Raw genomic sequence first — 26,650 nt, forward strand, 5'->3', positions numbered from 1 at the left:
TGCATTAAGTACTGCAGTGCATCTCCTCCTCATGGACTGCACCCTATTTGCCAGTTCTTGCTGTGAGATGTTACCCCACTCTTCCACCAAGGCACCTGCAAGTTCCCAGACATTTTTGGGGGGAATGGCCCTAGCCCTCACCCTCTGATCCAACAGGTCCCAGACGTGCTAAATGGGATTGAGATCCGGGCTCTTCGCTGGCCATGTCAGAACACTGACATTCCTGTCTTACAGGAAATCACGCACAGAACGAGCAGTATGGCTGGTGGCATTGTCAAGCTGGAGGGTCATGTCAGGTAGAGCCTGCAGGAAGGGTACCACATGAGGGAGGAGGATGTCTTCCCTGTAAACGCACAGCGTTGAGATTGCCTGCAATGACAACACGCTCAGTCCAATGATGCTGTGACACACCGCCCCAGACCATGACGGACCCTCCAGAGTACAGGCCTCGGTGTAACGCTCATTCCTTCGACGATGAACGCAAATCCGACCATCACCCCTGGTGAGACAAAACCGCGACTCTGGTCCAGCGACGGTGGGTTTGTGCCCATAGGCGACGTTGTTGCCGGTGATGTCTGGTGAGGACCTGAGCACTGATGGAGGGATTGTGCGTTCCTGGTGTAAGTCGGGCAGTTGTTGTTGCCATCCTGTACCTGTCCCGTAGGTGTGATGTTCGGATGTACCGATCCTGTGCAGGTGTTGTTACACATGGTCTGCCACTGCGAGGACGATCAGCTGTCCGTCCTGTCTCCCTGTAGCGCTGTCTTAGGCGTCTCACAGTACGGACATTGCAATTTATTGCCCTGGCCACATCTGCAGTCCTCATGCCTCCTTGCAGCATGCCTAAGACACGTTCACACAGATGAGCAGGGACCCTGGGCATCTTTCTTTTGGTGTTTTTCCAGAGTCAGTAGAAAGGCCTCTTTAGTGTCCTAAGTTTTCATAACTGTGACCTTAATTGCCTACCATCTGTAAGCTGTTAGTGTCTTAACGACTGTTCCACAGGTGCGTGTTCATTAATTGTTTATGGTTCATTGAACAAGCATGGGAAACAGTGTTAAAACCCTTTACAATGAAGATCTGTGAAGTTATTTGGATTTTTACGAATGATCTTTGAAAGACAGGGTCCTGAAAAAGGGATGTTTCTTTATTTGCTGAGTTTATATGCTATCCATTTATTTTAAAGTACCATTGGTCTTGATATAAGACACTATCTATGGCGTTGTATGTCTACCTATAAGGGAGCGTGTATATATCTATGTCCATAGAGTACCAGGAAAAAGTTTGGACACAACTACTCATTCCAGGGTTTTTCTTTATTGTTACTATTTTCTACATTGAAGAATAATAGTGGAGACATCACAACTATGAGATAGTACATATGGAATCATGTATTAACCAAAAAACTGTTAAAGAAATCTAAATATATTTGAGATTTGAGATTCTTCAAAGTAGCCGCCCTTTGCCTTTATGACAGCTTTGCACACTCTTGGCATTCTCTCAACCAGCTTCACCTGGAATGCATTTCAATTAACAGGTGTGCCTTGAACTTTGAAAGTTTCTTCAAGTGCAGTCGCAAAAATCATCACGCGCTATGATGAAACTGGCTCTCATGAGGACCGCCACAGGAAAGGAAGTCCCAGAGTTACCTCTGCTGCAGAGGATAAGTTCATTAGAGTTACCAGTCTCAGAAATTGCAGCCCAAATAAATGCTTCAGAGTTCAAGTGCCAGACACATCTCAACATCAACTGTTCAGAGGAGACTGTGTGAATCAGGCCTTCATGGTCGAATTGCTGCATAGAAACCACTACTAAAGGACACTAATAAGAAGAAGAGACTTGCTTGGGTCAAGAAACACGAGCAATGGACATTAGACTGGTGGAAATCTGTCCTTTGTTCGGATGAGTCCAAATTGGAGATTTTTGGTTCCAACCGCCGTGTCTTTGTGAGACGTAGAGTAGGTGAATGGATGATCTCTGCATGTGTGGTTCCCACCGTGAAGCATGGAGGAGGAGGTGTGATTGTGTGGGGGTGCTTTGCTGGTGACACTGCTGGTGATTTATTTAGAATTCAAGGCACACTTCGCGGGCTAGGGCTATTTGACCAAGAAGGTGAGTGATGGAGTGCTGCATCAGATGACCTGGCCTCCACAATCACCCAACCTCAACCCAATTGAGATGGTTCAGGATGAGTTGAACTGCAGAGTGAAGGAAAAGCAGCCAACATGTGCTCAGCATATGTGAGAACTCATTCAAGACTGTTGGAAAAGCATTCCAGGTGAAGCTGGTTTAGAGAATGCCAAGAGTGTGCAAAGCTGTCATCAAGGCAAAGGGTGGCTACTTTGAAGAATCTCAAATCTCAAATTTATTTTGATTTGTTTAACACTTTTTTGGTTACTACATGATTCCATATGTGTTATTTCGTAGTTTAAAAAAATATATACAATGTAGAAAATTGTAAAAGTTAAGAAAATCCCTTGAATGAGTAGGTGTGTCCAAACTTTTGACTGGTACTTTATATCTATCAGTACTTTAGTGTGTGTTGTTATACTTCTATGCTTGTATGTTCTAACACAGTGAATGTGTCTCTCTAATCAGACAATTTGCCTCTGTTTGACTTAATACTAACATAATTCAACCCTATCTAGGTCTCTGCACATTTATCTTGGTTGTTGCATGTGTTATTTCTTCTCTGCTCAGCTGGAGTGAGACAGCATAAGGCTAGATCATTTCTCAGCCTATTTGTGCATCCCATATCTGAGGAAGACTGATATACCTGAGCTTCCTGGTATTCTTATCATCAGCCTAGGGCTGTCCTCGACTAAAAAAAAGTATTGGTCGACCGAGAGTCGTCTGTTCTTTCGACCAATTTTTCCATTTGTGTTTTAATTAAATCAACTATATGCACTGAGCTTGTCTGATGCTTTAAGGCAACTGTTTGATTAAACAATTAAGACACACAGATGACAAGAGGGAGTCCGACCGCAATTGATTTGATTGTACCAGGCCGGGCTCAGACTTGCTGCGCTGTGTTAAAAAAAAGACAGCTAGTAACTGTGTGACTAGCACCCGTTGTCTCTCTCCCCTCCCTGCTGCAGCGACAACAGTGTTTATCGCGCTGTCCGTGTTGCTGAACCTGAAAAATAATTACAGCCATTTCTGATGGGAAAGTTTGGTTACTGAAATCCCTAATTTGTTTTGGTTAAACATTCCCTATTCCCTCAACCCTTGCTCTCGTTGCACATGATCGCATGCACATGACCAAGAGGGCCTGACCTATAGCACAAACTCTGAATGCCGAAACACAAAATTGATGCAGATGACGTGACAAATAAACTCAAAACAGGGGAATGTTTGGTTGCTCAGGAGGTAAAGGGGAAGTCAGATGTGTGGAATAAATTTGACTAATTGCGGAAAATACTGGAGATCAAGAAAAATAAGGTAAGGTGTGCCAAACAGGTTCTGTTAGATTACAATATAATTTTTCAGACTGTTTGGAACAATGTAAACAACACTAATTCAATTATAAGCATACCAGAGAGTCTGTTTGTCTTTTTTCATTTATTTTTTGAAAGCCTTTATTACAGCAAAGACTAAAAACAGTCACGTGAATTTGTGAATGCAATTGCCGAAATGGAACGGTTTATTTATTATTTCCGCTAATTACTCAAGGTTCGCTTTGTTATTTGAAAACTAAAATGCTTGATTACATTTCAAATCATGAATGACTCGTATGCTGTGTGATGACATTAACGAATGAATGATTGATTGATACAGTATCCTATATAAGTATTGAAATACAGGCCTAAGTTACGGTATTAAGACTAAACAAGATGCCCTCTTTGGCCTACAGCTTGATGGTGGTTATACAAGGCTGCTATACTCAGCCTACTAATGGTAATAACATTACTTATTATAATGATCATAATAATAATAGTAATAATAACAATAAGGAGATAAAAAAGGAGGGTTATTATTATTATTATTATTTTTATTAAATACAGCCGGAAATAACTTTTGGATATCAGAGCAGCGGTAACTCACCAGCATTACGACCAGGAATATGACTTTCCCAAAATGGATCCTTTGTTCGTACCCCCAGGGCAATTGAACTTATTCCAGAGGCTACTCCTAGAGGTGTAGCCTCTGGAAGTACACTCCGAAGTCCACTACTAGAAGTCCACTCCGAATACCTCTTCTCCAGGGGAGAACCATCTACCACTCCGAGTTTATTCCTCGCTAATGTTCAGTCTCTGGATAATAAAGTAGATGAACTCAGGGCAAGGATCTCCTTCCAAAGAGACATCAGGGATTGTAACATACTCTGTTTCACGGAAACATGGCTCTCTCGGGATATACTGTCCCCATCCATACAGCCAGCTGGGTTCTCAGTACATCGCGCAGATAGGAATAAAGAACTCTCCGGGAAGAAGAAAGGCGGGGGTGTATGTTTCATGATTAACTACCCATGGTGTGATTGTGATAACATACAGAAACTCAAGTTCTTTTGTTCACCCGAACTAGAATACCTCACAATCAAATGCCGACCGTATTACCTCCCTAGAGAATTCTCTTCGGTTATAGTCACATCTGTGTATATTACCCCTCAAGACGATACCCCGACAGCCCTCAAAGAACTACACTGGACTTTATGCAATCTGGAAACCAAACATCCTGAGGCCGCATTTATTGTAGCTGGGGATTTTATCAAAGCACATTTGAGGAAAACGCTACCTAAGTTCTACCATCACATTGACTGTAGTACTCGCTCTGGAAAAACATTGGACCACTGCTACTCAACTTTTCCAAATGCCTCCAAGGCCCTCCCCCGCCCTCCCTTCAGCAAATCTGATCACGACTCCATTTTGCTCCTCCCTTCATATAGGCAGAAACTCAAACAGGAAGTACTAAGGTCTATTCAATGCTGGTCTGACCAGTCGGAATCCATGCTTCAAGATTGTTTTGATCACGCGGACTGGGATATGTTTCGGGTAGCCTCTGAGAATGACATTGATGAATACACGGATACGGTGACTGAATTCATCAGGAAGTGTAAAGGAGATGCTGTACCCACTGTGACTATTAAAACCTACCCAAACCTGAAACCATGGATAGATGGCAGCATTTGCGCAAAACTGAAAGCGCGAACCACCGCATTTAACCATGGCAAGGTGACGGGGAATATGGCCGAATACAAACAGTGTACACTAGTTATTCCCTCCGTAAGGCAATCAAACAGGCAAAACGTCAGTACAGAGACAAAGTGGAGTCGCAATTCAACGACTCAGACACAAGACGTCTGCTGTCCCCACTTGCTTCAAGATGTCCACCATTGTTCCTGTGCCCAAGAAAGCAACGGTAACTGAACTTAATGGCTATCGCCCCGTAGCACTAATTTCTGTTATCATGAAGTGCTTTGAGAGGCTAGTTTTACGGATCATATCACCTCTACTTTACCTGACACCCTAGACCCACTTCAATTTGCTTACCACCCCAATAGATCTGCAGCCGATGCAATCGCCATCGCACTGCACACTGCCCTATCCCATCTAGACAAGAGGAATACTTACGTAAGAATGCTGTTCATTGACTATAGCTCAGCATTCAACACCATAGTAACCTCCAAGCTCATCATTAAGCTTAGGGCCCCCGCCCTGTGCAACTGAGTCCTAGACTTCCTGATGGGGCGCACCCAGGTGGTGAAGGTAGGAAACAACACCTCCACTTCGCTGATCCTCAACACAGGGGCCCCACAAGGGTGTGTGCTTAGCTCCCATTTGTACTCCCTGTTCACCCATGACTGCGTGGCCACGCACACCTCCAACGCAATCATCAAGTTTGCAGATGACACAACAGTAGTAGGCCTGATTACCAACAGTGACGAGACAGCCTACAGGGAGGAGGTGAGGGCCCTGGGAGAGTGGTGCCAGGAAAATAACCTCCCACTCAACGTCAACAAAACAAAGGAGCTGATCGTGGACTTCAGGAAACAGCAGAGGGAGCACACCCCTATCCACATTGACGGGACCGCAGTGGAGAAGGTGGAAAGCTTCAAGTTCCTCGGCGTACATATCACTGATGATTTGAAATGGTCCACCCACACAGACAGTGTGGTGAAGAAGGCGCAACAGTGCCTCTTCAACCGCAGGAGGCTGAAGAAATATGTCTTGGCCCCTAAAACCCTCGCAAACCTTTACAGATGCACAATTGAGAGCGTCCTGTCGAGCTCTATCACTGCCTGGTACGGCAACTGCACCGCCCGCAACCGCAGGGCTCTCCAGAGGGTAGTGCGGTCTGCACAACGCATCACCGGGGGCAAACTACCTGCCCTCCAGGACACCTACAGCACCAGATGTCACAGGAAGGCCAAAAAGCTCATCAAGGACATCAACCACCCGAGCCACGGCCTGTTCACCCCGCTTTCATCCAGAAGGTGAGGTCAGTACAGGTGCATCAAAGCTGGGGTCGAGAGATAAACAGCTTCTTTCTCAAGGCCATCAGACTGTTAAATAGCCATCACTAGCCGGCTTCCACCCGGTTACTCAACACTGCACCTTAGAGGCTGCTGCCCTATATACATAGACTTGGATTCACTGGCCACTTTAAAAATGGAACACTTGTTACTTTAAAAATGTTTACATATTGCTTTACTCATGTCATATGTATGTACTGTATTCTATTCTACTGAATTTTAGTCAATGCCACTCGGACATTGCTCGATCTAATATTTATATATTTCTTAATTCCATTCTTTTACTTCTAGATTTGTGTGTAATTTTGTGAATTTTTAGATACTACTGCACTGTTGGAGCTAGGAACACAAGCATTTCGCTACACCCTGTCACGCCCTGAACTTAGAGAGACGTTTTATTTCTATTTTTGGTTATGTCAGGGTGTGATGTGTGGTGGGCATTCTATGTTTTGTATTTCTGTGTGTTTGGCAGAGTGTGGTTCCCAATCAGAGGCAGCTGTCTATCGTTGTCTCTGATTGGGAATCATACTTAGGCAGCCTGTTTGGCCACCTTAGTTGTGGGTAGTTGTCTTTGTTAATGGCCTGTATAGCCCTAGTAAGCTTCACGTTCGTTTTTGGTGTTTCTTGTTTTGTTGGCGACATTCTTAATAAAGAAAAATGTACGCTCACCACGCTGCACCTTGGTCCAGTCATTTCCCTTTCGACGAGCGTGACACACCCGCAATAATATCTGCTAAATATGTGTATACGAACCATAACATTTTATTTTATTTGGATTTATTATGCACGTAGCCACATGGTCTAGGAAATGGCACCAGTTCAACAGCGCACTGATGTTTCAGAACCACGGATATCAACCGCTATCCAACGTGGGAGAAAGCGCATTTGTTATAAAATAATATATTTTTTATTGTTCTTATGTAATATAACCATACACATTTTCAGTAGCAAATGTCTTAGACTGATGGACTACACCATCCCCACGGCCTCCACAATGGATCAGTCCATGCAGACAGGCGCAAATCAGACAGGTGTCTTGTACACCATGACATTTTTATTTTGTGTTTGCTATATGCTCGACTAAAGAAATCTCGGTCGACCAACCGCCTATCGACCAGTCGACTAAATGGGGTCAGCCCTACATCAGACACATGCTATCTGAACACTACAGGTACCCCGTGAGAGAGCCCTCTCTATCTTGCAATGCAACCTGAGAGGGAGGGAGGGGGAGAGAAAGAGAGCAGAGGGAGATGAGAGAGAAAGGTGGCAATAGATGGGTGTTGGCAGGAGATATGTACAAACTCAGGGGGAAATAAAACCTTGAAACAGCCACAAGATGCTTTTAAGCACTACTTTCTAAATGTCGCCTAACTGCTCCCATTAGGGGAGAGAGGTAGACAGAGAGAGAAAGAAAGAAAGAAAGAAAGAGAGGGTAACATAGAGAGATAGAAAGGGAGTGAGAGAGCAGGAAAGAGTACAAATAGAAACCCTGTAATTCTATGATAATAGACAATGCTTATGATTCATATATTCACTTGACTACGGTTAACATGGACAATAATGAGGTACTCTTGGTCAGTACTGTTACCATGGTGAGAGTATAGCATCCATACAGTGCCAGGCGGGTGGCAATTACTGTTACTGCTGTGATGCTATTGTGTAATACAGTATGCATTTTCGGCACTGACTCATGCCAGGAGTCACGTAGTATTACCATGGTCTTACCGTGGTGATGGGGTAGAGGGGATTCTGGATAGACAGGAGCAGGACTTTGTTGCCACTGTTGGGGTTGTCTGAGTTGGTGGGCCGGGTAATCCTCTTGCTAGTGGAGTAGTTGAAGAAGGCCTGCTGGCCTGCGATGTAGACGGCCTCGCTACTCCCACACGCCACACACTTATCAGCACTCTCCACCATCTCAAACTCCACCAGCGCCTGCCGCTTAAAGGGCATCATCATCACATAGCTGCCATCAACACAGAACAATAAGGAAGTCCATTAGAATTTAATTCACTGAGTAGAGAAATGGTCTACTGCTCTAAATGGACTGTGGTTCAAATAACACCACATTCCCTGTCTACTGTAGTGAACCACATTTGGTGCTAAAAGTAGAACACTATTGGAAAATAGGGTGTCTTTGAAATTTGCCCGATGAGAACTCATGTCCTGAACTGACAGAATGAAAACTTTGCAAGTTTGGATTGTAAAACATTTCCTAGTTCAATTCTGAGGTTATGAGGTTATACTTTCAAACAATTCTACCAGAAAGGAAACCGCTCTATTTGTTTGTGGGGCTTTTTGTTTATATTTCCTCAAAAAATCCCCTATGAAGGCTCAACATAAATGCACAAAAACAGAAGAGGGGAGTAACTGCGGTTGTGACCATACTGTGGGCAGTGCTGGTCTAATTGGACAGTTACCATAGTTTCTACAGTTACCATGGTACGGTAGATTGTCTCTATGTTGTGGGTTAACCATGCTGTCGCAGCTCTCCTAGGATTGATGGGACGTTACGTAATGTAATATTGCACCACATAATGAGCCTGATTAACACTGAGCTCTCTCTGTTACTCAAGGTCTCCGTGAGGTAAAAGCTTGGTTTGGCCACAACCACCTCCACTCTATGTGTGTGCTGGTATTTGTGTATGTGAGTTGACTTTATACTGACGTGTGACTCTGAAAATGTTTGTGTGTGTCTGTAAGTATGTGTGTAGCTCTTCAAAGGAAGTGAGTTGCGCCTTGTTAGATCACTGCTTCAGTACATGCTGATATAAGTTTGTATTTCTACAGAACCCCCAATGACTTCAACAGGATGAAAGGCAAGCCACTGGGGAGGCCTGAGGGGAAATGCCTCACACTTACGTATCTACACCACATTTACATGATCCATCTAGCATACACTCTTATCCACAGCCTTCCAAGTCACAGTACAGTGCATATTTCCAATTTCTGACATGTTCCCTATTATTTTCCTATGTTTAACAAAAAGATTAGATAAAAGCCTTTTTGTTTCAATGTCTTACAATGACGAAAACAGGGGGTTAAAGGGTGGGGGGCACATATCATCCAACATATGTGAGTGGATTCTTACCATATAGGGCCAAACTTTTCCAGGGCCTCCACCAGGTCAGCCTCCACCACGGCCTCACACAGCCCCCTGACATGGACCACTGGGGACTGGGCAATTCTGTGGGAGTCATCCCCACTGTCCTGCAACACACACACACACACACACACACACACACACACACACACACACACACACACACACACACACACACACACACACACACACACACACACACACACACACACACACACACACACACACACACACACACACACACACACACACACACACACACACACACACACACATATATTGGTTAGAGCTCAGAACAAATACAATTCCTAGAATAGGGGCAGAGGTTCTGTTGATCATAAATCAACTGACAATTCAAGTGCAATGTACTGTATAATACCTATGTAAAATAGGAGTCATTTTGAAAAGAGTGGGTGTAGGGAGGAGGTTTCAGGTTGAATAATTTAACTGCAGCTCAAAATGGATGACCTCCAGTACAGGGTACCTTCCTACCTGGGACTGGACCCCTCTATGTGAGAGAGTGAGAGTGCATCGGAGAGTGGATGACCTCCAGTACAGGGTACCTTCCTAACTGGGACTGGACCCCTCTATGTGCATCGGAGAGTGGATGACCTCCAGTACAGGGTACCTTCCTAACTGGGACTGGACCCCTCTATGTGAGAGAGTGAGAGTGCATCGGAGAGTGGATGACCTCCAGTACAGGGTACCTTCCTAACTGGGACTGGACCCCTCTGTGTGCATCAGAGAGTGGATGACCTCCAGTACAGGGTACCTTCCTAACTGGGACTGGACCCCTCTGTGTGCATCGGAGAGTGGATGACCTCCAGTACAGGGTACCTTCCTAACTGGGACTGGACCCCTCTGTGTGCATCAGAGAGTGGATGACCTCCAGTACAGGGTACCTTCCTAACTGGGACTGGACCCCTCTGTGTGCATCGGAGAGGGGATGACCTCCAGTACAGGGTACCTTCCTAACTGGGACTGGACCCCTCTGTGTGCATCAGAGAGTGGATGACCTCCAGTACAGGGTACCTTCCTAACTGGGACTGGACCCCTCTGTGTGCATCGGAGAGGGCAAATGGGTGCCTTTTCATCCCTTTGATATTTGAAGTAGAAATTGTGCACCAATATTGCATTTTAAAAGCCTGTTATATTAAATGAAGTGCCCTTTACTATAGACCACATGAATAATTCAATACATCAGATTTTTAATATGAATAAAGACTTGATAAAGTGCAAATTCAGCACTTTGACATGTCCCTCCATCAACCCTGTGTCACCTTTAGGAAGATGTGAACCCACTTAACCCCAACATTTCTCCAAGTTTCACCATCATTGTAAAACCCAAGTTATTTTGTTGTTTTGACAAAGTCATTTCTGAAGACTATTATTTTTTTCATGTGATTAGTGATTCATTTATTTTATGTGATTAGTGTCCCTCATTTTAAGGTCAACCCTGTTACATGAACTGAATTCTCATTTTAATTTGGTGAAACTTTTCCTTTTTAAATAAAATAAAAATAAACATTGAACATCTAATAGTCAAATCCTAGTGTAAAAGCAGGTGAGCTGGTTCTACTCTTTTTGGTCCTTTTCTGGTGTTTTGTGGTGGAAAACTGAGTGGGTCGAGCAGAACACGTCAACCCAGTTACCTAAAGATAGACAGGCTAGAAATGTTTTAACAATTTCCTTTTTTTTGTGAAGCTTACATTTAATTGCAACTCCCTGTTGTGCACAACTCCCTGTCCATTCCATGAAATCGTCAACCCTGTTATGGTCAACCCCGTTATTATATTTGGCACTTAATCGGCACTTACTATAGTATTTTTTTAATTTAACCTCTTGAGATGGGAAAATGTGTTTTTAATTAAGTGGAGCATGTGATCTTTATGATAGAATGTTAAAATTAGGTGATTATTATTTTTTTTGGAACAGGGAACAGGGATTCCCGACTGAACTGAAGGGTTAGTTCCACGGGTGAAAATGGTCAAATCAGCAAAAAATGCTCTCATATTTAAAGGCAAGATAAAATATTTAGAAGAAAAACCATGGCCTGCTCGGGGAATCTCAGATGAGTCTTTATTTCAGGCTGTAGCAACAGAACGATGTTTACACTACCTCTGTGATCTAATAGGCTCAGGATATACAGTAACTGGGCGGGCTGAGCTGGATTTCTCTAGTGGTAGTGGGCGGGACTCTATCTCTCTCTGATAGTGATATCACGATGTTAACATGCATTCAATATATGACATGCAGGAATAACGGTCAGGACCTATGCCGAATGGACAAGGTGGTTGTGCAGCATAGTGTTAAAGCTCACCCTTCTCTTTCAAACACCTCTCTTTGATTGATTTAGCAATACATCTCCATTCCTATAGTGCAACAAAAACCTCCCACTCTTCCCTTTCAGATGTCCTATTCTACTCAAAGTCTATGAGGGGGAGCCAGGAAGATGAAGAGGAAACAAGGCAGAATGAGGAGGTTGAAAGTCAAAAGACAGCACTATAAGAAGAGACAGCTAGGGGTTAACGAAGAGATGCGAATAGTTCAAGAAAGAGAGGCAAAGAGAGGGAAGGTTTTAGTTATACAAATGGAGAGAGAGAAAGAAAGAGACTACAGCCTGTGCTAAGAGAGAGAGAGAGAGAGAGAGAGAGAGAGAGAGAGAGAGAGAGAGAGAGAGAGAGAGAGAGAAAGAGAGAGAAAGAGAGAGAAAGAGAGAGAAAGAGAGAGAGAGAGAGAGAAAGAGAGAGAAAGAAAGAGAGAGAAAGAAAGAGAGAGAAAGAAAGAGAAAGAAAGAAAGAAAGAAAGAAAGAAAGAAAGAAAGAAAGAAAGAAAGAAAGAAACTACTGACAAGGCAGTAAGATTAAATCCTTACTGGCAGGCTCTGTCTCCAAAATGAGATTGATTTCAAATGGCCCACAGTTCAGTCTCTGCAGACTCTGATAATCTATAATGAGATTCACTATATATCACACAGTTGTTCACACATCACATTAAATCATGTTATTCTTTCCATATCAATGTATTCATTCCGAGGGTCATGGAGAAGTTCCATTCCATTCTCTTTCATACGGATAAGGGGGAGGCAAGGCTATATCATCAGTTTCTCTGAGCTAAAGAACCAATTAAATGACTCAGCTACTTGGTGACAATCAGGTAAATAGAATGTGGTGCCTTTAAAGTGATGAAAATAGCGGAATAACTCTCCTCTTTCTTGGGCTTTCTAGCTTAGTTGGTCCTCTCCTCTCCCCCTGTTCTATCTACATTCCCCATCATTTCTCTGTGAAATACCAAACTAGTGTGCAAGGATCAGTTGGCTTCCCAAGTGTGTGTGAGTGTGTATGTGTGAGTGTACGTGAGTGTATGTACTGTATGTGCAGGCATGGCCAGATGGTTCCCAAGGTTAAGTGGCAGTCCAATCCATCAGCTGACTCATTTTCCCAGAGCGCAGTTTTTTTCAGTGTGTGTTAAAGTGGTGAGTGAGAGTGGCCTACTGGCCTTGTATTCCAGCTCATTCCTCACTCTAATCCTGAATAATCTCCACCGCAGCGCAGGTGACCAGGGCTAAAATTAGGTTAAATTACTCTTACCTTCTCACTCTCTCTACAGCACTTTATCTTTCTCTCTCCTCTCTCTTATGATGTGTGGATCCCACTTTCTTGCCGATGTCCTAAGTCTATTGTGTGTGCGAGTGTTTTACCGTGTGTTCACTAAGCCCCTGGCAGTCTCATAGGGAGGTGACCCCCTGGCAGTCTCATAGGGAGGTGACACCCTGGCACACACATCAGCACCTGGCGTTTAGTGAGTGCATGGCACCAGTATGCGCATTGAGAGACAGAATACATGTGTCTTCCCCTACACTCTTAGAAAAAAAGGTGCTATCTACAACCTATAAGGGTTCTTCGGTTGTTCCCATAAGATAACCCTTTGAAGAACCCTTTTTGTTTCAAGGTAGAACCCTTTTTGAGTTCCATGTAGAACACTTTCCACAGAAGAACCCAGAAGAACCAAAAATGGTTCTACCTGGAACCAAAAAGGGATCTCCTACGGGGACAGCCGAAGAACCCCTTTGGAACCCTTTTTTCTAAGAGTGTACCCTCACTGTGTGTGTGTGTGTGTGTGTGTTCCTCTCCCCTCTCTCTGGTATTTATAGCACATTTCAGGACTGGCTTCAGGAAAAATGTAGGCCATGCAGGAAAAGCTGTTGCATTGTATTGTGATAGACGACCAATTAGCTTCTGTATTGGGAGGTGTGTGTGTTGTGTGTGTGGACGTGTTTAACTATTCTTGTGGGGACCAGAAGTCCCCACAAGAATAGTAAACTAACAAAAATTTGACCAACTGGGGACATTTTGTTAGTCCCCACAAGGTCAAATGCTATTTCTAGGGGGTTTAACCCTAACCCCAATCTTAACCCCAAAACCTTAACCCTAACCCTAGCTCCTAACCCTAACCCTTAATGTAATTATAACCTTAACGGTTAGAGTTAGCATACGAGTATGCTAATAAACCAGGGGTCAAAAAAACTAATATATTGTCATACAGCAAACATTTAATGAATTTAATTTACTTAAATCTTAGTATTATATTAACAATACAGACAGTTTTGAACGATTGCTGATATATTCCTATGTATCTTTGCTTTCAGAATAGCTGTTTTTATTGCTATATCTACAAGCGTCTATTTTGTAATAATCAATCCATGATTAAAGAGAATTACCATGAGCATGAGCAGTAATTGAAGTGGCAATTACTAAATGGCATATTTTCATATATTTCCCTCACTGTAAAGAATAGGAAAACTTGCATGTGATTTGATTATGTTTCTTTCAACCTCATCTTGTGTAGTAAGCAACAATCAACTCTAAAAACCAAATAATATAACACCATTTACATTTGCAGTAGCCAATGCCAATAGCAATCATATTCACCTTCAGCATAAACTCTAACGTTAAAGCTCAATGTGTGGGAAACATCCCAGACAGGTCAATGTGATAGCAGGACAAAAAAAGGTGCAAGGTGTATTTTTGGGTTGGTGCCGTAGGTCTTCAGGCTCTATGGTGATTCTCTCTTCGGGATAGAATCGTAGATCGAGAGGCGAGGGTCTCTCTGAAGGGCTGTGTAGGTGTCATCCTGTATGTCATCGTACTCATCAATGTCACCCTGTATGTCATCATACTCATCAGGGTGAGCGTAGAGATGATCTACGCTCTCCTTCTCACTCACATCGGAGTTCGAGGCATCATTACTGACATAATGGACTCTCGGTGTATCAGCTCTTTCTCCACGGTTTCTCTGTTTCAGTGTGTAGTAGCCGAGAAGGAGAACAGTTCCAGCAGTCAGAACAGCCACAACCCACAGTACAGGAGTCAAGACATTCACTAGTCTATCATCTGTGGTCAGGTCCCAGGTAGAGTTCTGAGCTCCAATCTCATTCTTAGCCTCACAGAAGTACTGGTCAATGTACCCAAGACTGACACTGGGGATGGTGTAACTTTCTGTTTCACCCTGTAAGACGCTCACTTTAGTTCCGTTCTTTTTGTACCAGGTGTATTTCTCCATTGGTGGGTTGGCATCGCTGCTACAGGTCAGAGTCACTGAACTGTCTTCCACTATTTTATTCTGATCTGTGCTGACCGTCACAGTGGTGGACCTTGGAGGATATCTCACAATGAGTGTAGCTGCAAGGGAGTGCTGATTCTCGAGGCCAACCAATACACAGGAGTAGCTGCCTGCATCCTCACTGCTGACTGGGTCAAGGTACAAGCCCCAGTGTCTGTTAGGGCTAGGTAGGCGAAGTTTGTCCTTGTAGAAGATGTAGTCAGTAGAGTTTTGCTTCAGAATGCAGGACGTTGAGCACGAGATCCAGACTTTCTCTCCCTCTATGACGATGTCAGGTATAACATTTACAAATACATCTGTGACAGACAGAGTGACCTGAAATGGGTCATTGTAGCTCCCCTGTTGTGTTTTGAATCTGAAACTGTAGTTGGCTGAGTCTCTCTCTCTGAGCTCTGTGATTCTCAGGGTGCAGTCAGTCTTCTTATCTCCACGGTACTGCACACTATCTCCATACTCCAAGTCTTCACGCTTCCCTTTAGCATCCACCGTTTTTGACCAGAGAGTCTCTGTGATGGTCTGACCACTGGGGTATGTGTAAGTGCAAGGCAGGTCCACAGATGACCCGGTTATGGCGCAGATTGTCTTCTTTGCGTATTTCACATCCCAACAGTTATCCAGGAGACAAAGTGAAGGAGAACGGAGATAATTTACAGCACAGGAGTAACTGCCAGAAACCGTAATGGTGAATGGGTCTAGGTACAGGTTGGTCTTTAGGGTCTTTGGGTTGGTTAGTTGTCGTCCATTCTTATACCAGATGTAAGTAAGGTTGGGGTTGTTACTCAGGGTACACATGGTACTGCAGGTCAGTGTTAGTTTTTGTCCCTCTTTCACAGTGTCCGGATTCTTAATCACCTTCAGACCTGTGACAAAAACAGTTGTTCCAGATTCGCTGTTCTTCCATCCCGAGTTCTGTGTGTTAACTCTCAACTTATACTCAGCAGAGTCACTTGGTCTCAAATCTATGATCGTAGTAGTTAGGGAATATTGACTGAAACCCCCAACAGCAGCACGTAACAAACGACCATAATACTCTGGGTCTTCACTCAGATCCTCCGGAATAGTTGTGTCCTTCCATTTCTTCCTGTTGTCGTTGTTAAACCAGTAGACTTCTTTTATTTCACGTCTGGTATCCTGGATTGTGAAACCGCAAGACAATTCTACAGACGATCCTTCTAAGGCGCAAACATTCTTCTTTCTACAAAATAAAACTGCCACATCTTCAGCCAGTAGAACTGGTATAAAGAGGAGAAGTCCTGCAAACATACTTCCTGCCAAACGTCCACAGATACCTAAACGTTTTGGCGGTGCAGTTGAACTAAGTTCAAGTGTGAGGCAGGTAATTTACATTTACATTTAAGTCATTTAGCAGACGCTCTTATCCAGAGCGACTTACAAATTGGAATGTTCTTTTTGAATACTTATTGGAGGCAGAGTGAACTGTAACTTCCTTCCCTTAAATGATAAAGTCATATCATGCTTCCTTACATGGTGAAGAGAAATTGAGAAATGCATCTTACATTCATTTTCTCAGAACTTTGATGAAACGATCAAAATGAGGATAAGATAAAGAGTACGGACTTGTTGAACATTCTTAATACTGTTGAACTTAATACTGTTGAACACTTAATACTGTTGACCTTAATACTGTTGAACTTAATACTGTTGAACACTTAATACTGTTGAACACTTAATACTGTTGAACTTAATACTGTTGAACACTTAATACTGTTGAACACTTATTACTGTTGAACTTAATACTGTTGAACACTTAATACTGTTGAACACTTAATACTGTTGAACTTAATACTGTTGAACACTTAATACTGTTGAACTTAATACTGTTGAACACTTAATACTGTTGAACACTTAATACTGTTGAACACTTAATACTGTTGAACACTTAATACTGTTGAACTTAATACTGTTGAACACTTAATACTGTTGAACACTTAATACTGTTGAACACTTAATACTGTTGAACACTTAATACTGTTGAACACTTAATACTGTTGAACACTTAATACTGTTGAACACTTAATACTGTTGAACTTAATACTGTTGAACTTAATACTGTTGAACTTAATACTGTTGAACACTTAATACTGTTGAACACTTAATACTGTTGAACTTAATACTGTTGAACACTTAATACTGTTGAACTTAATACTGTTGAACACTTAATACTGTTGAACACTTAATACTGTTGAACTTAATACTGTTGAACACTTAATACTGTTGAACCTAATACTGTTGAACCTAATACTGTTGAACACTTAATACTGTTGAACACTTAATACTGTTGAACACTTAATACTGTTGAACACTTAATACTGTTGAACACTTAATACTGTTGAACACTTAATACTGTTGAACTTAATACTGTTGAACACTTAATACTGTTGAACACTTAATACTGTTGAACACTTAATACTGTTGAACACTTAATACTGTTGAACACTTAATACTGTTGAACACGTAATACTGTTGAACACTTAATACTGTTGAACACTTAATACTGTTGAACACTTAATACTGTTGAACTTAATACTGTTGAACACTTAATACTGTTGAACCTAATACTGTTGAACACTTAATACTGTTGAACACTTAATACTGTTGAACACTTAATACTGTTGAACACTTAATACTGTTGAACACTTAATACTGTTGAACACTTAATACTGTTGAACACTTAATACTGTTGAACACTTAATACTGTTGAACTTAATACTGTTGAACACTTACTACTGTTGAACACTTACTACTGTTGAACACTTACTACTGTTGAACACTTAATACTGTTGAACACTTAATACTGTTGAACACTTAATACTGTTGAACACTTAATACTGTTGAACACTTAATACTGTTGAACTTAATACTGTTGAACACTTTTTATTTATTTTTATTTTTATTTATTTATTTCACCTTTATTTAACCAGGTAGGCTAGTTGAGAACAAGTTCTCATTTGCAACTGCGACCTGGCCAAGATAAAGCATAGCAGTGTGAACAGACAACACAGAGTTACACATGGAGTAAACAATAAACAAGTCAATAACATGGTAGAAAAAAAAGAGAATCTATATACAATGTGTGCAAAAGGCATGAGGTAGGCAATAAATCGAATAATTACAATTTAGCAGATTAACACTGGAGTGATAAATCATCAGATGATCATGTGCAAGAAGAGATACTGGTGTGCAAAAGAGCAGAAAAGTAAATAAATAAAAGCAGTATGGGGGGTGAGGTAGGTAAATTGGGTGGGTAGTTTACAGATGGACTATGTACAGCTGCAGCGATCGGTTAGCTGCTCGGATAGCAGATTTTTAAAGTTGTTGAGGGAGATAAAAGTCTCCAACTTCAGAGATTTTTGCAATTCGGTCCAGTCGCAGGCAGCAGAGAACTGGAAGGAAAGGCGTCCAAATGAGGTTTTGGCTTTAGGGATGATCAGTGAGATACACCTGCTGGAGCGCGTGCTGCGGGTGGGTGTAGCCATCGTGACCAGTGAACTGAGATAAGGCGGCACTTTACCTAGCATAGCCTTGTAGATGACCTGGAGCCAGTGGGTCTGACGACGAACATGTAGCGAGGGCCAGCCGACTAGGGCATACAGGTCGCAGTGGTGGGTCGTATAAGGTGCTTTAGTAACAAAACGAATGGCACTGTGATAAACTGCATCCAGTTTGCTGAGTAGAGTATTGGAAGCTATTTTGTAGATGACATCGCCGAAGTCGAGGATCGGTAGGATAGTCAGTTTTACTAAGGTAAGTTTGGCGGCGTGAGTGAAGGAGGCTTTGTTGCGGAATAGAAAGCCGATTCTTGATTTGATTTTGGATTGGAGATGTTTGATATGAGTCTGGAAGGAGAGTTTGCAGTCTAGCCAGACACCTAGGTACATATAGATGTCCACATATTCTAGGTCGGAACCGTCCAGGGTGGTGATGCTAGTCGGGCGTGCGGGTGCAGGCAGCGAACGGTTGAAAAGCATGCATTTGGTTTTACTAGCGTTTAAGAGCAGTTGGAGGCCACGGAAGGAGTGTTGTATGGCATTGAAGCTCGTTTGGAGGTTAGATAGCACAGTGTCCAAGGAAGGGCCGGAAGTATATAGAATGGTGTCGTCTGCGTAGAGGTGGATCAGGGAATCGCCCGCAGCAAGAGCAACATCATTGATGTATACAGAGAAAAGAGTCGGCCCGAGAATTGAACCCTGTGGTACCCCCATAGAGACTGCCAGAGGACCGGACAACATGCCCTCCGATTTGACACACTGAACTCTGTCTGCAAAGTAGTTGGTGAACCAGGCAAGGCAGTCATTAGAAAAACCGAGGCTACTGAGTCTGCCGATAAGAATATGGTGATTGACAGAGTCGAAAGCCTTGGCCAGGTCGATGAAGACGGCTGCACAGTAATGTCTTTTATCGATGGCGGTTATGATATCGTTTAGTACCTTGAGCGTGGCTGAGGTGCACCCGTGACCGGCTCGGAAACCGGATTGCACAGCGGAGAAGGTACGGTGGGATTCGAGATGGTCAGTGATCTGTTTGTTGACTTGGCTTTCGAAGACCTTAGATAGGCAGGGCAGGATGGATATAGGTCTGTAACAGTTTGGGTCCAGGGTGTCTCCCCCTTTGAAGAGGGGGATGACCGCGGCAGCTTTCCAATCCTTGGGGATCTCAGATGATACGAAGGAGAGGTTGAACAGGCTGGTAATAGGGGGTGCGACAATGGCGGCGGACAGTTTCAGAAATAGGGGGTCCAGATTGTCAAGCCCAGCTGATTTGTATGGGTCCAGGTTTTCCAGCTCTTTCAGAACATCTGCTATCTGGATATGGGTAAAGGAGAAGCTGGGGAGGCTTGGGCGAGTAGCAGCGGGGGGGGGCGGGGCTGTTGGCCAAGGTTGGAGTCGCCAGGAGGAAGGCATGGCCAGCCATTGAGAAATGTTTGTTGAAGTTTTCGATTATCACGGACTTATCAGTGGTGACCGTGTTACCTAGCCTCAGTGCAGTGGGCAGCTGGGAGGAGGTGCTCTTTTTTTCCATGGACTTTACAGTATCCCAGAACTTTTTGGAGTTAGAGCTACAGGATGCAAATTTCTGCTTGAAAAAGCTGGCCTTTGCTTTCCTGACTGACTGCGTGTATTGGTTCCTGACTTCCCTGAACAGTTGCATATCGCGGGGGCTCTTCGATGCTATTGCAGTTCGCCACAGGATGTTTTTGTGCTGGTCGAGGGCAGTCAGGTCTGGAGTGAACCAAGGGCTATATCTGTTCTTGGTTCTGCATTTTTTGAACGGAGCATGCTTGTCTAATATGGTGAGGAAGTAACTTTTAAAGAATGACCAGGCATCCTCAACTGACGGGATGAGGTCAATATCCTTCCAGGGTACCCGGGCCAGGTCGATTAGAAAGGCCTGCTCGCAGAAGTGTTTTAGGGAGCGTTTGACAGTGATGAGGGGTGGTCGTTTGACCGCGGACCCGTGGCGGATACAGGCAATGAGGCAGTGATCGCTGAGATCTTGATTGAAGACAGCAGAGGTGTATTTGGAGGGCAGGTTGGTCAGGATAATGTCTATTAGGGTGCCCATGTTTACGGATTTAGGGTTGTACCTGGTGGGTTCCTTGATGATTTGTGTGAGATTGAGGGCATCAAGCTTGGATTGTAGGACTGCCGGGGTGTTAAGCATATCCCAGTTTAGGTCACCTAACAGAACAAACTCTGAAGCTAGATGGGGAGCGATCAATTCACAGATGGTGTCCAGGGCACAGCTGGGAGCTGAGGGGGGTCGGTAGCAGGCGGCAACAGTGAGAGACTTATTTCTGGAGAGATTAATTTTTAAAATTAGAAGTTCGAACTGTTTGGGCATAGACCTGGAAAGTATGACAGAACTTTGCAGGCTATCTCTGCAGTAGATTGCAACTCCTCCCCCTTTGGCAGTTCTATCTTGACGGAAAGTGTTATAGTTGGGTATGGAAATCCCAGAATTTTTGGTGGCCTTCCTAAGCCAGGATTTGGACACGGCAAGGACATCAGGGTTGGCAGAGTGTGCTAAAGCGGTGAGTAAGGCAAACTTAGGGAGGAGGCTTCTGATGTTGACATGCATGAGGCCAAGGCTTTTTCGATCACAGAAGTCAACAAATGAGGGTGACTGGGGACATGCAGGGCCTGGGTTTACCTCCACATCACCCGAGGAACAGAGGAGTAGTAGGATGAGGGTGCGGCTAAAGGCTATCAAAACTGGTCGCCTAGAGCGTTGGGGACAAAGAATAAAAGGAGCAGATTTATGGGCGTGGTAGAATAGATTCTGGGCATAATGTGCAGACAGGGGTATGGTGGGGCACGGGTACAGCGGAGGCAAGCCCAGGCACTGGGTGATGATAAGAGAGGTTGTATCTCTGGACATGCTGGTCTCAATGGGTGAGGTCACCGCATGTGTGGGGGGTGGGACAAAGGAGGTATCAGAGGTACGGAGAGTGGAACTACGGGGTCCATTGCAAACCAAAACAATGATAATGATAACTAGCCTGAACAACAGTATGCAAGGCATATTGATATTTGAGAGAGACATACAATAAGGCATAAAGTGATTGCAGGTCTTGATTGGGAGAGCTAGCTAAAACAACAGGTAAGATAACAGCAGCAATAACAGGGTGCTAGTCTAACACAGCAACAACAGGTAAAAATGGCGACGACTAGGCAGAGAGGGTCGGATTAACTACACACAGATCCTGAGTTAAAGCACAGAGCCGACAGATAAAACACAAATAAACAGAATGGAGTACCGTGAATTAATGGACAGTCAAGCAGGCATCAGCTATGTAGCCAAGTGATCATAGTGTCCAGGGGGCAGCCGTAGATGGAGCAGGGAGGCCTCCACTAAGCTAGCACGCGGCGTTTAAAGTTAGTAGCCCGGGGGGTGGTCTGCTCAGACGGAGGGGGTCTGCTCAGACGTGGTCGTGTCGACAGAGAATCCAAGCCGGATGGCGATGGCGAAAGAGAGGTTGTGAATTGTAGAATTGTGTTTGCTAACTGGTGCTAGCTTCGTGGCAGTGGCGCTAGCTGCGCTAGCTGCAAGCTAGCTGTGAGGATCAGAAGTAGTGGCTCAGGGATTACGGCAGGAATCCGGCGTTGTTGTCGAGAGACAGTCCGATGCTGGTAAATTGGTGAGTAATATCCAGGCTAATAACAGGGCTGGTGTCTGTGCAGAAGGTAAAAGCTGCTAGCAGCGGCAAAAAATGGCTAAATTAGCTTGTAGCTGATTTAGACCAGTTGTGATGGATTGGCAGGGCTCTGTGTCGGCAAAAAAAGGTCCAGTCCAATTGGCAAAAGAGGTATTGTAGCCCAAGAATTCGCTGGTAGACCTCTTCGGCTAGCCGGCAGATGGGCCTAGCTCGAGGCTAGCTCAAGGCTAACTGGTGCTTGCTTCGGGACAGAGGTGTTAGCCAGTAGTAGCCACTCGGTTGCAGCTAGCTAGCTGTGATGATACGGTGTAATTGTCCAGAGCTTGCGTCAGGAATCCGGTGATGTGGTAGAGAAAAAGCAGTCCTATATGCTCTGGGTTGATATCGCGCTTGCAGACTGGCAGGTATTGGCCCGAGCTGAAGCTGGCTGTGTCCGAGTTAAGGGTGAAGACCGCAGCAGTGGCTAACTGACTACTAGCTAGTAGCTAGTTATCTGGCTAGCTTCTGATTGGGGTTACGGTTCTAAAGTATAAAAAATAGCACTTAATACTGTTGAACACTTAATACTGTTGAACTTAATACTGTTGAACACTTAATACTGTTGAACCTAATACTGTTGAACACTTAATACTGTTGAACACTTAATACTGTTGAACACTTAATACTGTTGAACACTTAATACTGTTGAACACTTAATACTGTTGAACACTTAATACTGTTGCACAGTATTAAGTGACCTGAGTATGTTCCAGGAGGAGTAAAAGGCCTACTATGTAAGTTGTAAGTATTTATACACGTCATCATAATAAACCTAATACAACATACTGAGATAGTCTCTGATATATGGGTACAGAATTTAAACGTAGTTAAATGTCCTTCATTTTTACTACCTGAATTGACTGAAAACTGAATTGACGCCAATCCTGTAATCGACATCCAGATACACACACACACACACACACACACACACACACACACACACACACACACACACACACACACACACACACACACACACACACACACACACACACACACACACACACACACACACACACACACACACACACACACACACACACACACACAGTTGGCAACTGAGTCCTTCCAACACCAATTCCACTGGGAACACAATATAACAATTACATAAGTAATCCACAGGTGGGGATTGGGTTTTACATCAAACTTTCAAAGGCTCCAATTGAGTCCTGAAAGCTCATCCTTGTGAGAGCTTTGGGAGCCTTAAAGTCTCTATAGTCTCCATCTCAGACCAGTCTCTCTACACACAGTAGCTAGATTAACTATACAGTATGTTGTCCTGGGAATACAAAGCAGATCAGATTCATACATCTATGTCAGAAAATCTATTAAGGCATGTAAGCTGATGGGAGAGAGCAATACAACAGATACATGGTGAAGAGAGTCTAGAGAGACATGTTGAGGATGATTAAAAGCAGTTTAGTAGCACAGTATGTTTAGGAGGAGAGAGTGTGTAAGCGTGTTGGGACTCTGTAGTGGGATATACTGAAGAACATGGGTTAACTTGGGGGAGTCTGTTAGCATGTTGATAATCTATGAGGTCCAGGCCAGAGAGTACAGAGTGATGTTCCATGGACTGTGAACATCAGCTTTCCAGGCCAAGTCCCCTGCGAGTGTGTGTGTGTGTGTGTGTGTGTGTGTGTGTGTGTGTGTGTGTGTGTGTGTGTGTGTGTGTGAGTAAGAGAGAGTTTGTGTTCAACATCAGCTTTCCAGGGTTTGTTTCCTAGGGGCTTGAGCATGTTTGTTTATGTGTGTCTGTGTCTGTGTGTGTGTGTGTGTGTGTGTGTGTGTGTGTGTGTGTGTGTGTGTGTGTGTGTGTGTGTGTGTGTGTGTGTGTGTGTGTGGGTCTGTGTGCGAGCATGTGCAAATACGAGAAACATGAGTGTGTGTCTGTGTCCCTCCGTATGTGTTTGAGTGTTGAACATCGACTGTTGACGTTTTGCCTCCCAGGAGCCCCACCCCCCTCCCCTAGACGTCTGGGAGGAATATTATATCATCCACAGGTCAGGGATGTGTGAAAAACAACCCTCCCAGTGACAGCCCCTCCATTCCTCACTGAGACATATTCCTTAAGAATATGATTATTCTACTACAGCATCCCATCCCTCTCCAATTCCACCTCAAGAGTTCAACCAGGTTTTCGTTTAAATGAAACCATTTAATTCTATACCAGACTGCATCCCTGAAACACACAAGGCCTTCACATTGAGCTTCGCCCTAAAAACAACATTTCAGAATGGAAATTTTGTGGGATGGTTAAAATGAGGCTCAAAGTTAGCTTACCATATATACCATTTCACATGCCTATCATGAATCGTTTAGAATCCCTCTCTGTTATACGATGAGCCTTACAGCATGTGGACTAACAGACCTGCTTCAAAGGAAATCTTCCCTGAATAATGATCATGATCGAGTCCAGCCTCGACTTACTTGTACGAATAATAACACTTTCAAATGAAAGATAGAGCGGTTGATAATTATTTGTACAAAATAGACTTTGGCGTAATTTGTCATTCTGACATTCATGGTGCTAAAAACACTAACCATTCAATCAACAGAGCACCACATTCAGACGAAGCAGCTTTAAAGGGTAATGTTTCAGCCCAACCCTGCTCTAACACCTGCATAATTGTCTGAGTAGATTAGCCGTATTAGCAATCAAGTCTCATCAAGCCTGTGACAATAACTGGCCTCTCTCTGGCCTTTTCATAACCCTTTATTCTGAGTATGCATCTGGCACCGTTTGACATTCACGAATTCCATCAAATTCAGACCCATTGTTTACCACAGCAGCCAATTACTAGTGTTGTGCTGTTTTGGCTGAGAAGAGTCCTGCCGTTATCTGAACACGGGCGTTCATTTTTAATGGTGTTTTCCTAATGCCTGTCAGGATGCCTCACTAAGGTGTAATGTCACATTAATTCTGCCTGGACACGCTGAGAGGGCAGCTGTTGTGAACAGACACACACGCATGCACACACACTTTCTTTTACACACATGTAATGTGACAGCATGAGTGGATGGGACTTTAATTGAATCCCTTTTAGCTCCACAGCACTGGGGACAAACACAGCCAATCCATTTGACACCTGCAGCTTACTGTCCAGACAGTCAGGACAGACATTTTGAAGGCATGTGGCGAACACACTCGGTCTATCATGTATATACAGTGTTCCATTACCAGGACGACGCACGCACGCACGCACGCACGCACGCACGCACGCACGCACGCACGCACGCACACACACACACACACACCCTCTCCCTATATTACTATATGTAGCTCTGTACTGTGACCTTGCAAGAGGAAAGGAGACCTGTCACTTGAGTGTCAATCAATAAAATTGACTTTCTCCAGCAGGCCAAGGCAGAGTGGGGAGGGAGAAAGCCTAGACACACAGACACAGATGACTACACATCATAAACACAATGACCAGAGCGGGCAGAATGATAGGTCAACTTTACCATTAATAAAGACCAGGAAGGATAAAGAGAAACCTCCAGAAATATATGTTAGATATGTGTATCAGTCATCTGCTCAGGAGGACATTGTGTGGTGTCAAGTTGTATCAGCTGAATTAAAATGAGAAACTGATACTGATATACTCTCATATACACTAAGAAATACCATTAAGCATGAATACACAAAATATTTACACATACTATACAGACATTGACTACACACGTACATACACGTACAGTTGAAGTCAGAAGTTTACATACACTTAGGTTGGAGTCATTAAAACTCGTTTTTCAACCACTCCACACATTTCTTGATAACAAACTATAGTTTTGGCAAGTCTGTTAGGACATCTACTTTGTGCATGCCATAAGTCATTTTTCCAACAATTGTTTACAGACAGATTATTTCACTCATAATTCACTGTATCAGTGTATTCTCTGTAATCCTCTTCCACCATAGTCTCTGTGCCCAAGAAAACAAAGGCAACCTGCCTAAATGACTACAGACCCGTAGCACTCATGTCCGTAGCCATGAAGTGCTTTGAAAGGCTGGTAATGGCTCACATCAACACCATTATCCCAGAAACCCTAGACCCACTCCAATTTGCATAGCGCCTATACAGATCCACAGATGATGCAATCTCTATTGCACTCCACACTGCACTTTCCCACCTAGACAAAAGGAACACCTATGTGAGAATGCTATTCATTGACTACAGCTCAGCGTTCAATACCATAGTACCCTCAAAGCTCATCACTAAGCTAAGGATTCTGGGAC

At 43.6% G+C, this 26,650-nt stretch overlaps 1 protein-coding gene across 2 annotated transcripts in view; it reads right to left on the reverse strand.

Annotated features, from left to right (window-relative positions):
- Positions 1 to 26,650, reverse strand: part of LOC139571011 (heterogeneous nuclear ribonucleoprotein L-like) — a 63,276-nt gene that overhangs the window by 12,337 nt on the left and 24,289 nt on the right. For both annotated transcript variants that reach the window (XM_071393451.1, XM_071393450.1), the window contains exons 2-3: positions 9,561 to 9,679; positions 8,198 to 8,435 (exon numbers count right to left, since the gene is read on the reverse strand). In XM_071393451.1, the coding sequence (XP_071249552.1) occupies positions 8,198 to 8,435; positions 9,561 to 9,679 (357 nt within the window). The remainder of the gene's footprint in view (positions 1 to 8,197; positions 8,436 to 9,560; positions 9,680 to 26,650) is intronic.

This window comes from Salvelinus alpinus, chromosome 3 (genome assembly GCF_045679555.1).
Source record: "Salvelinus alpinus chromosome 3, SLU_Salpinus.1, whole genome shotgun sequence".
Lineage (NCBI taxonomy): Eukaryota > Metazoa > Chordata > Actinopteri > Salmoniformes > Salmonidae > Salvelinus > Salvelinus alpinus.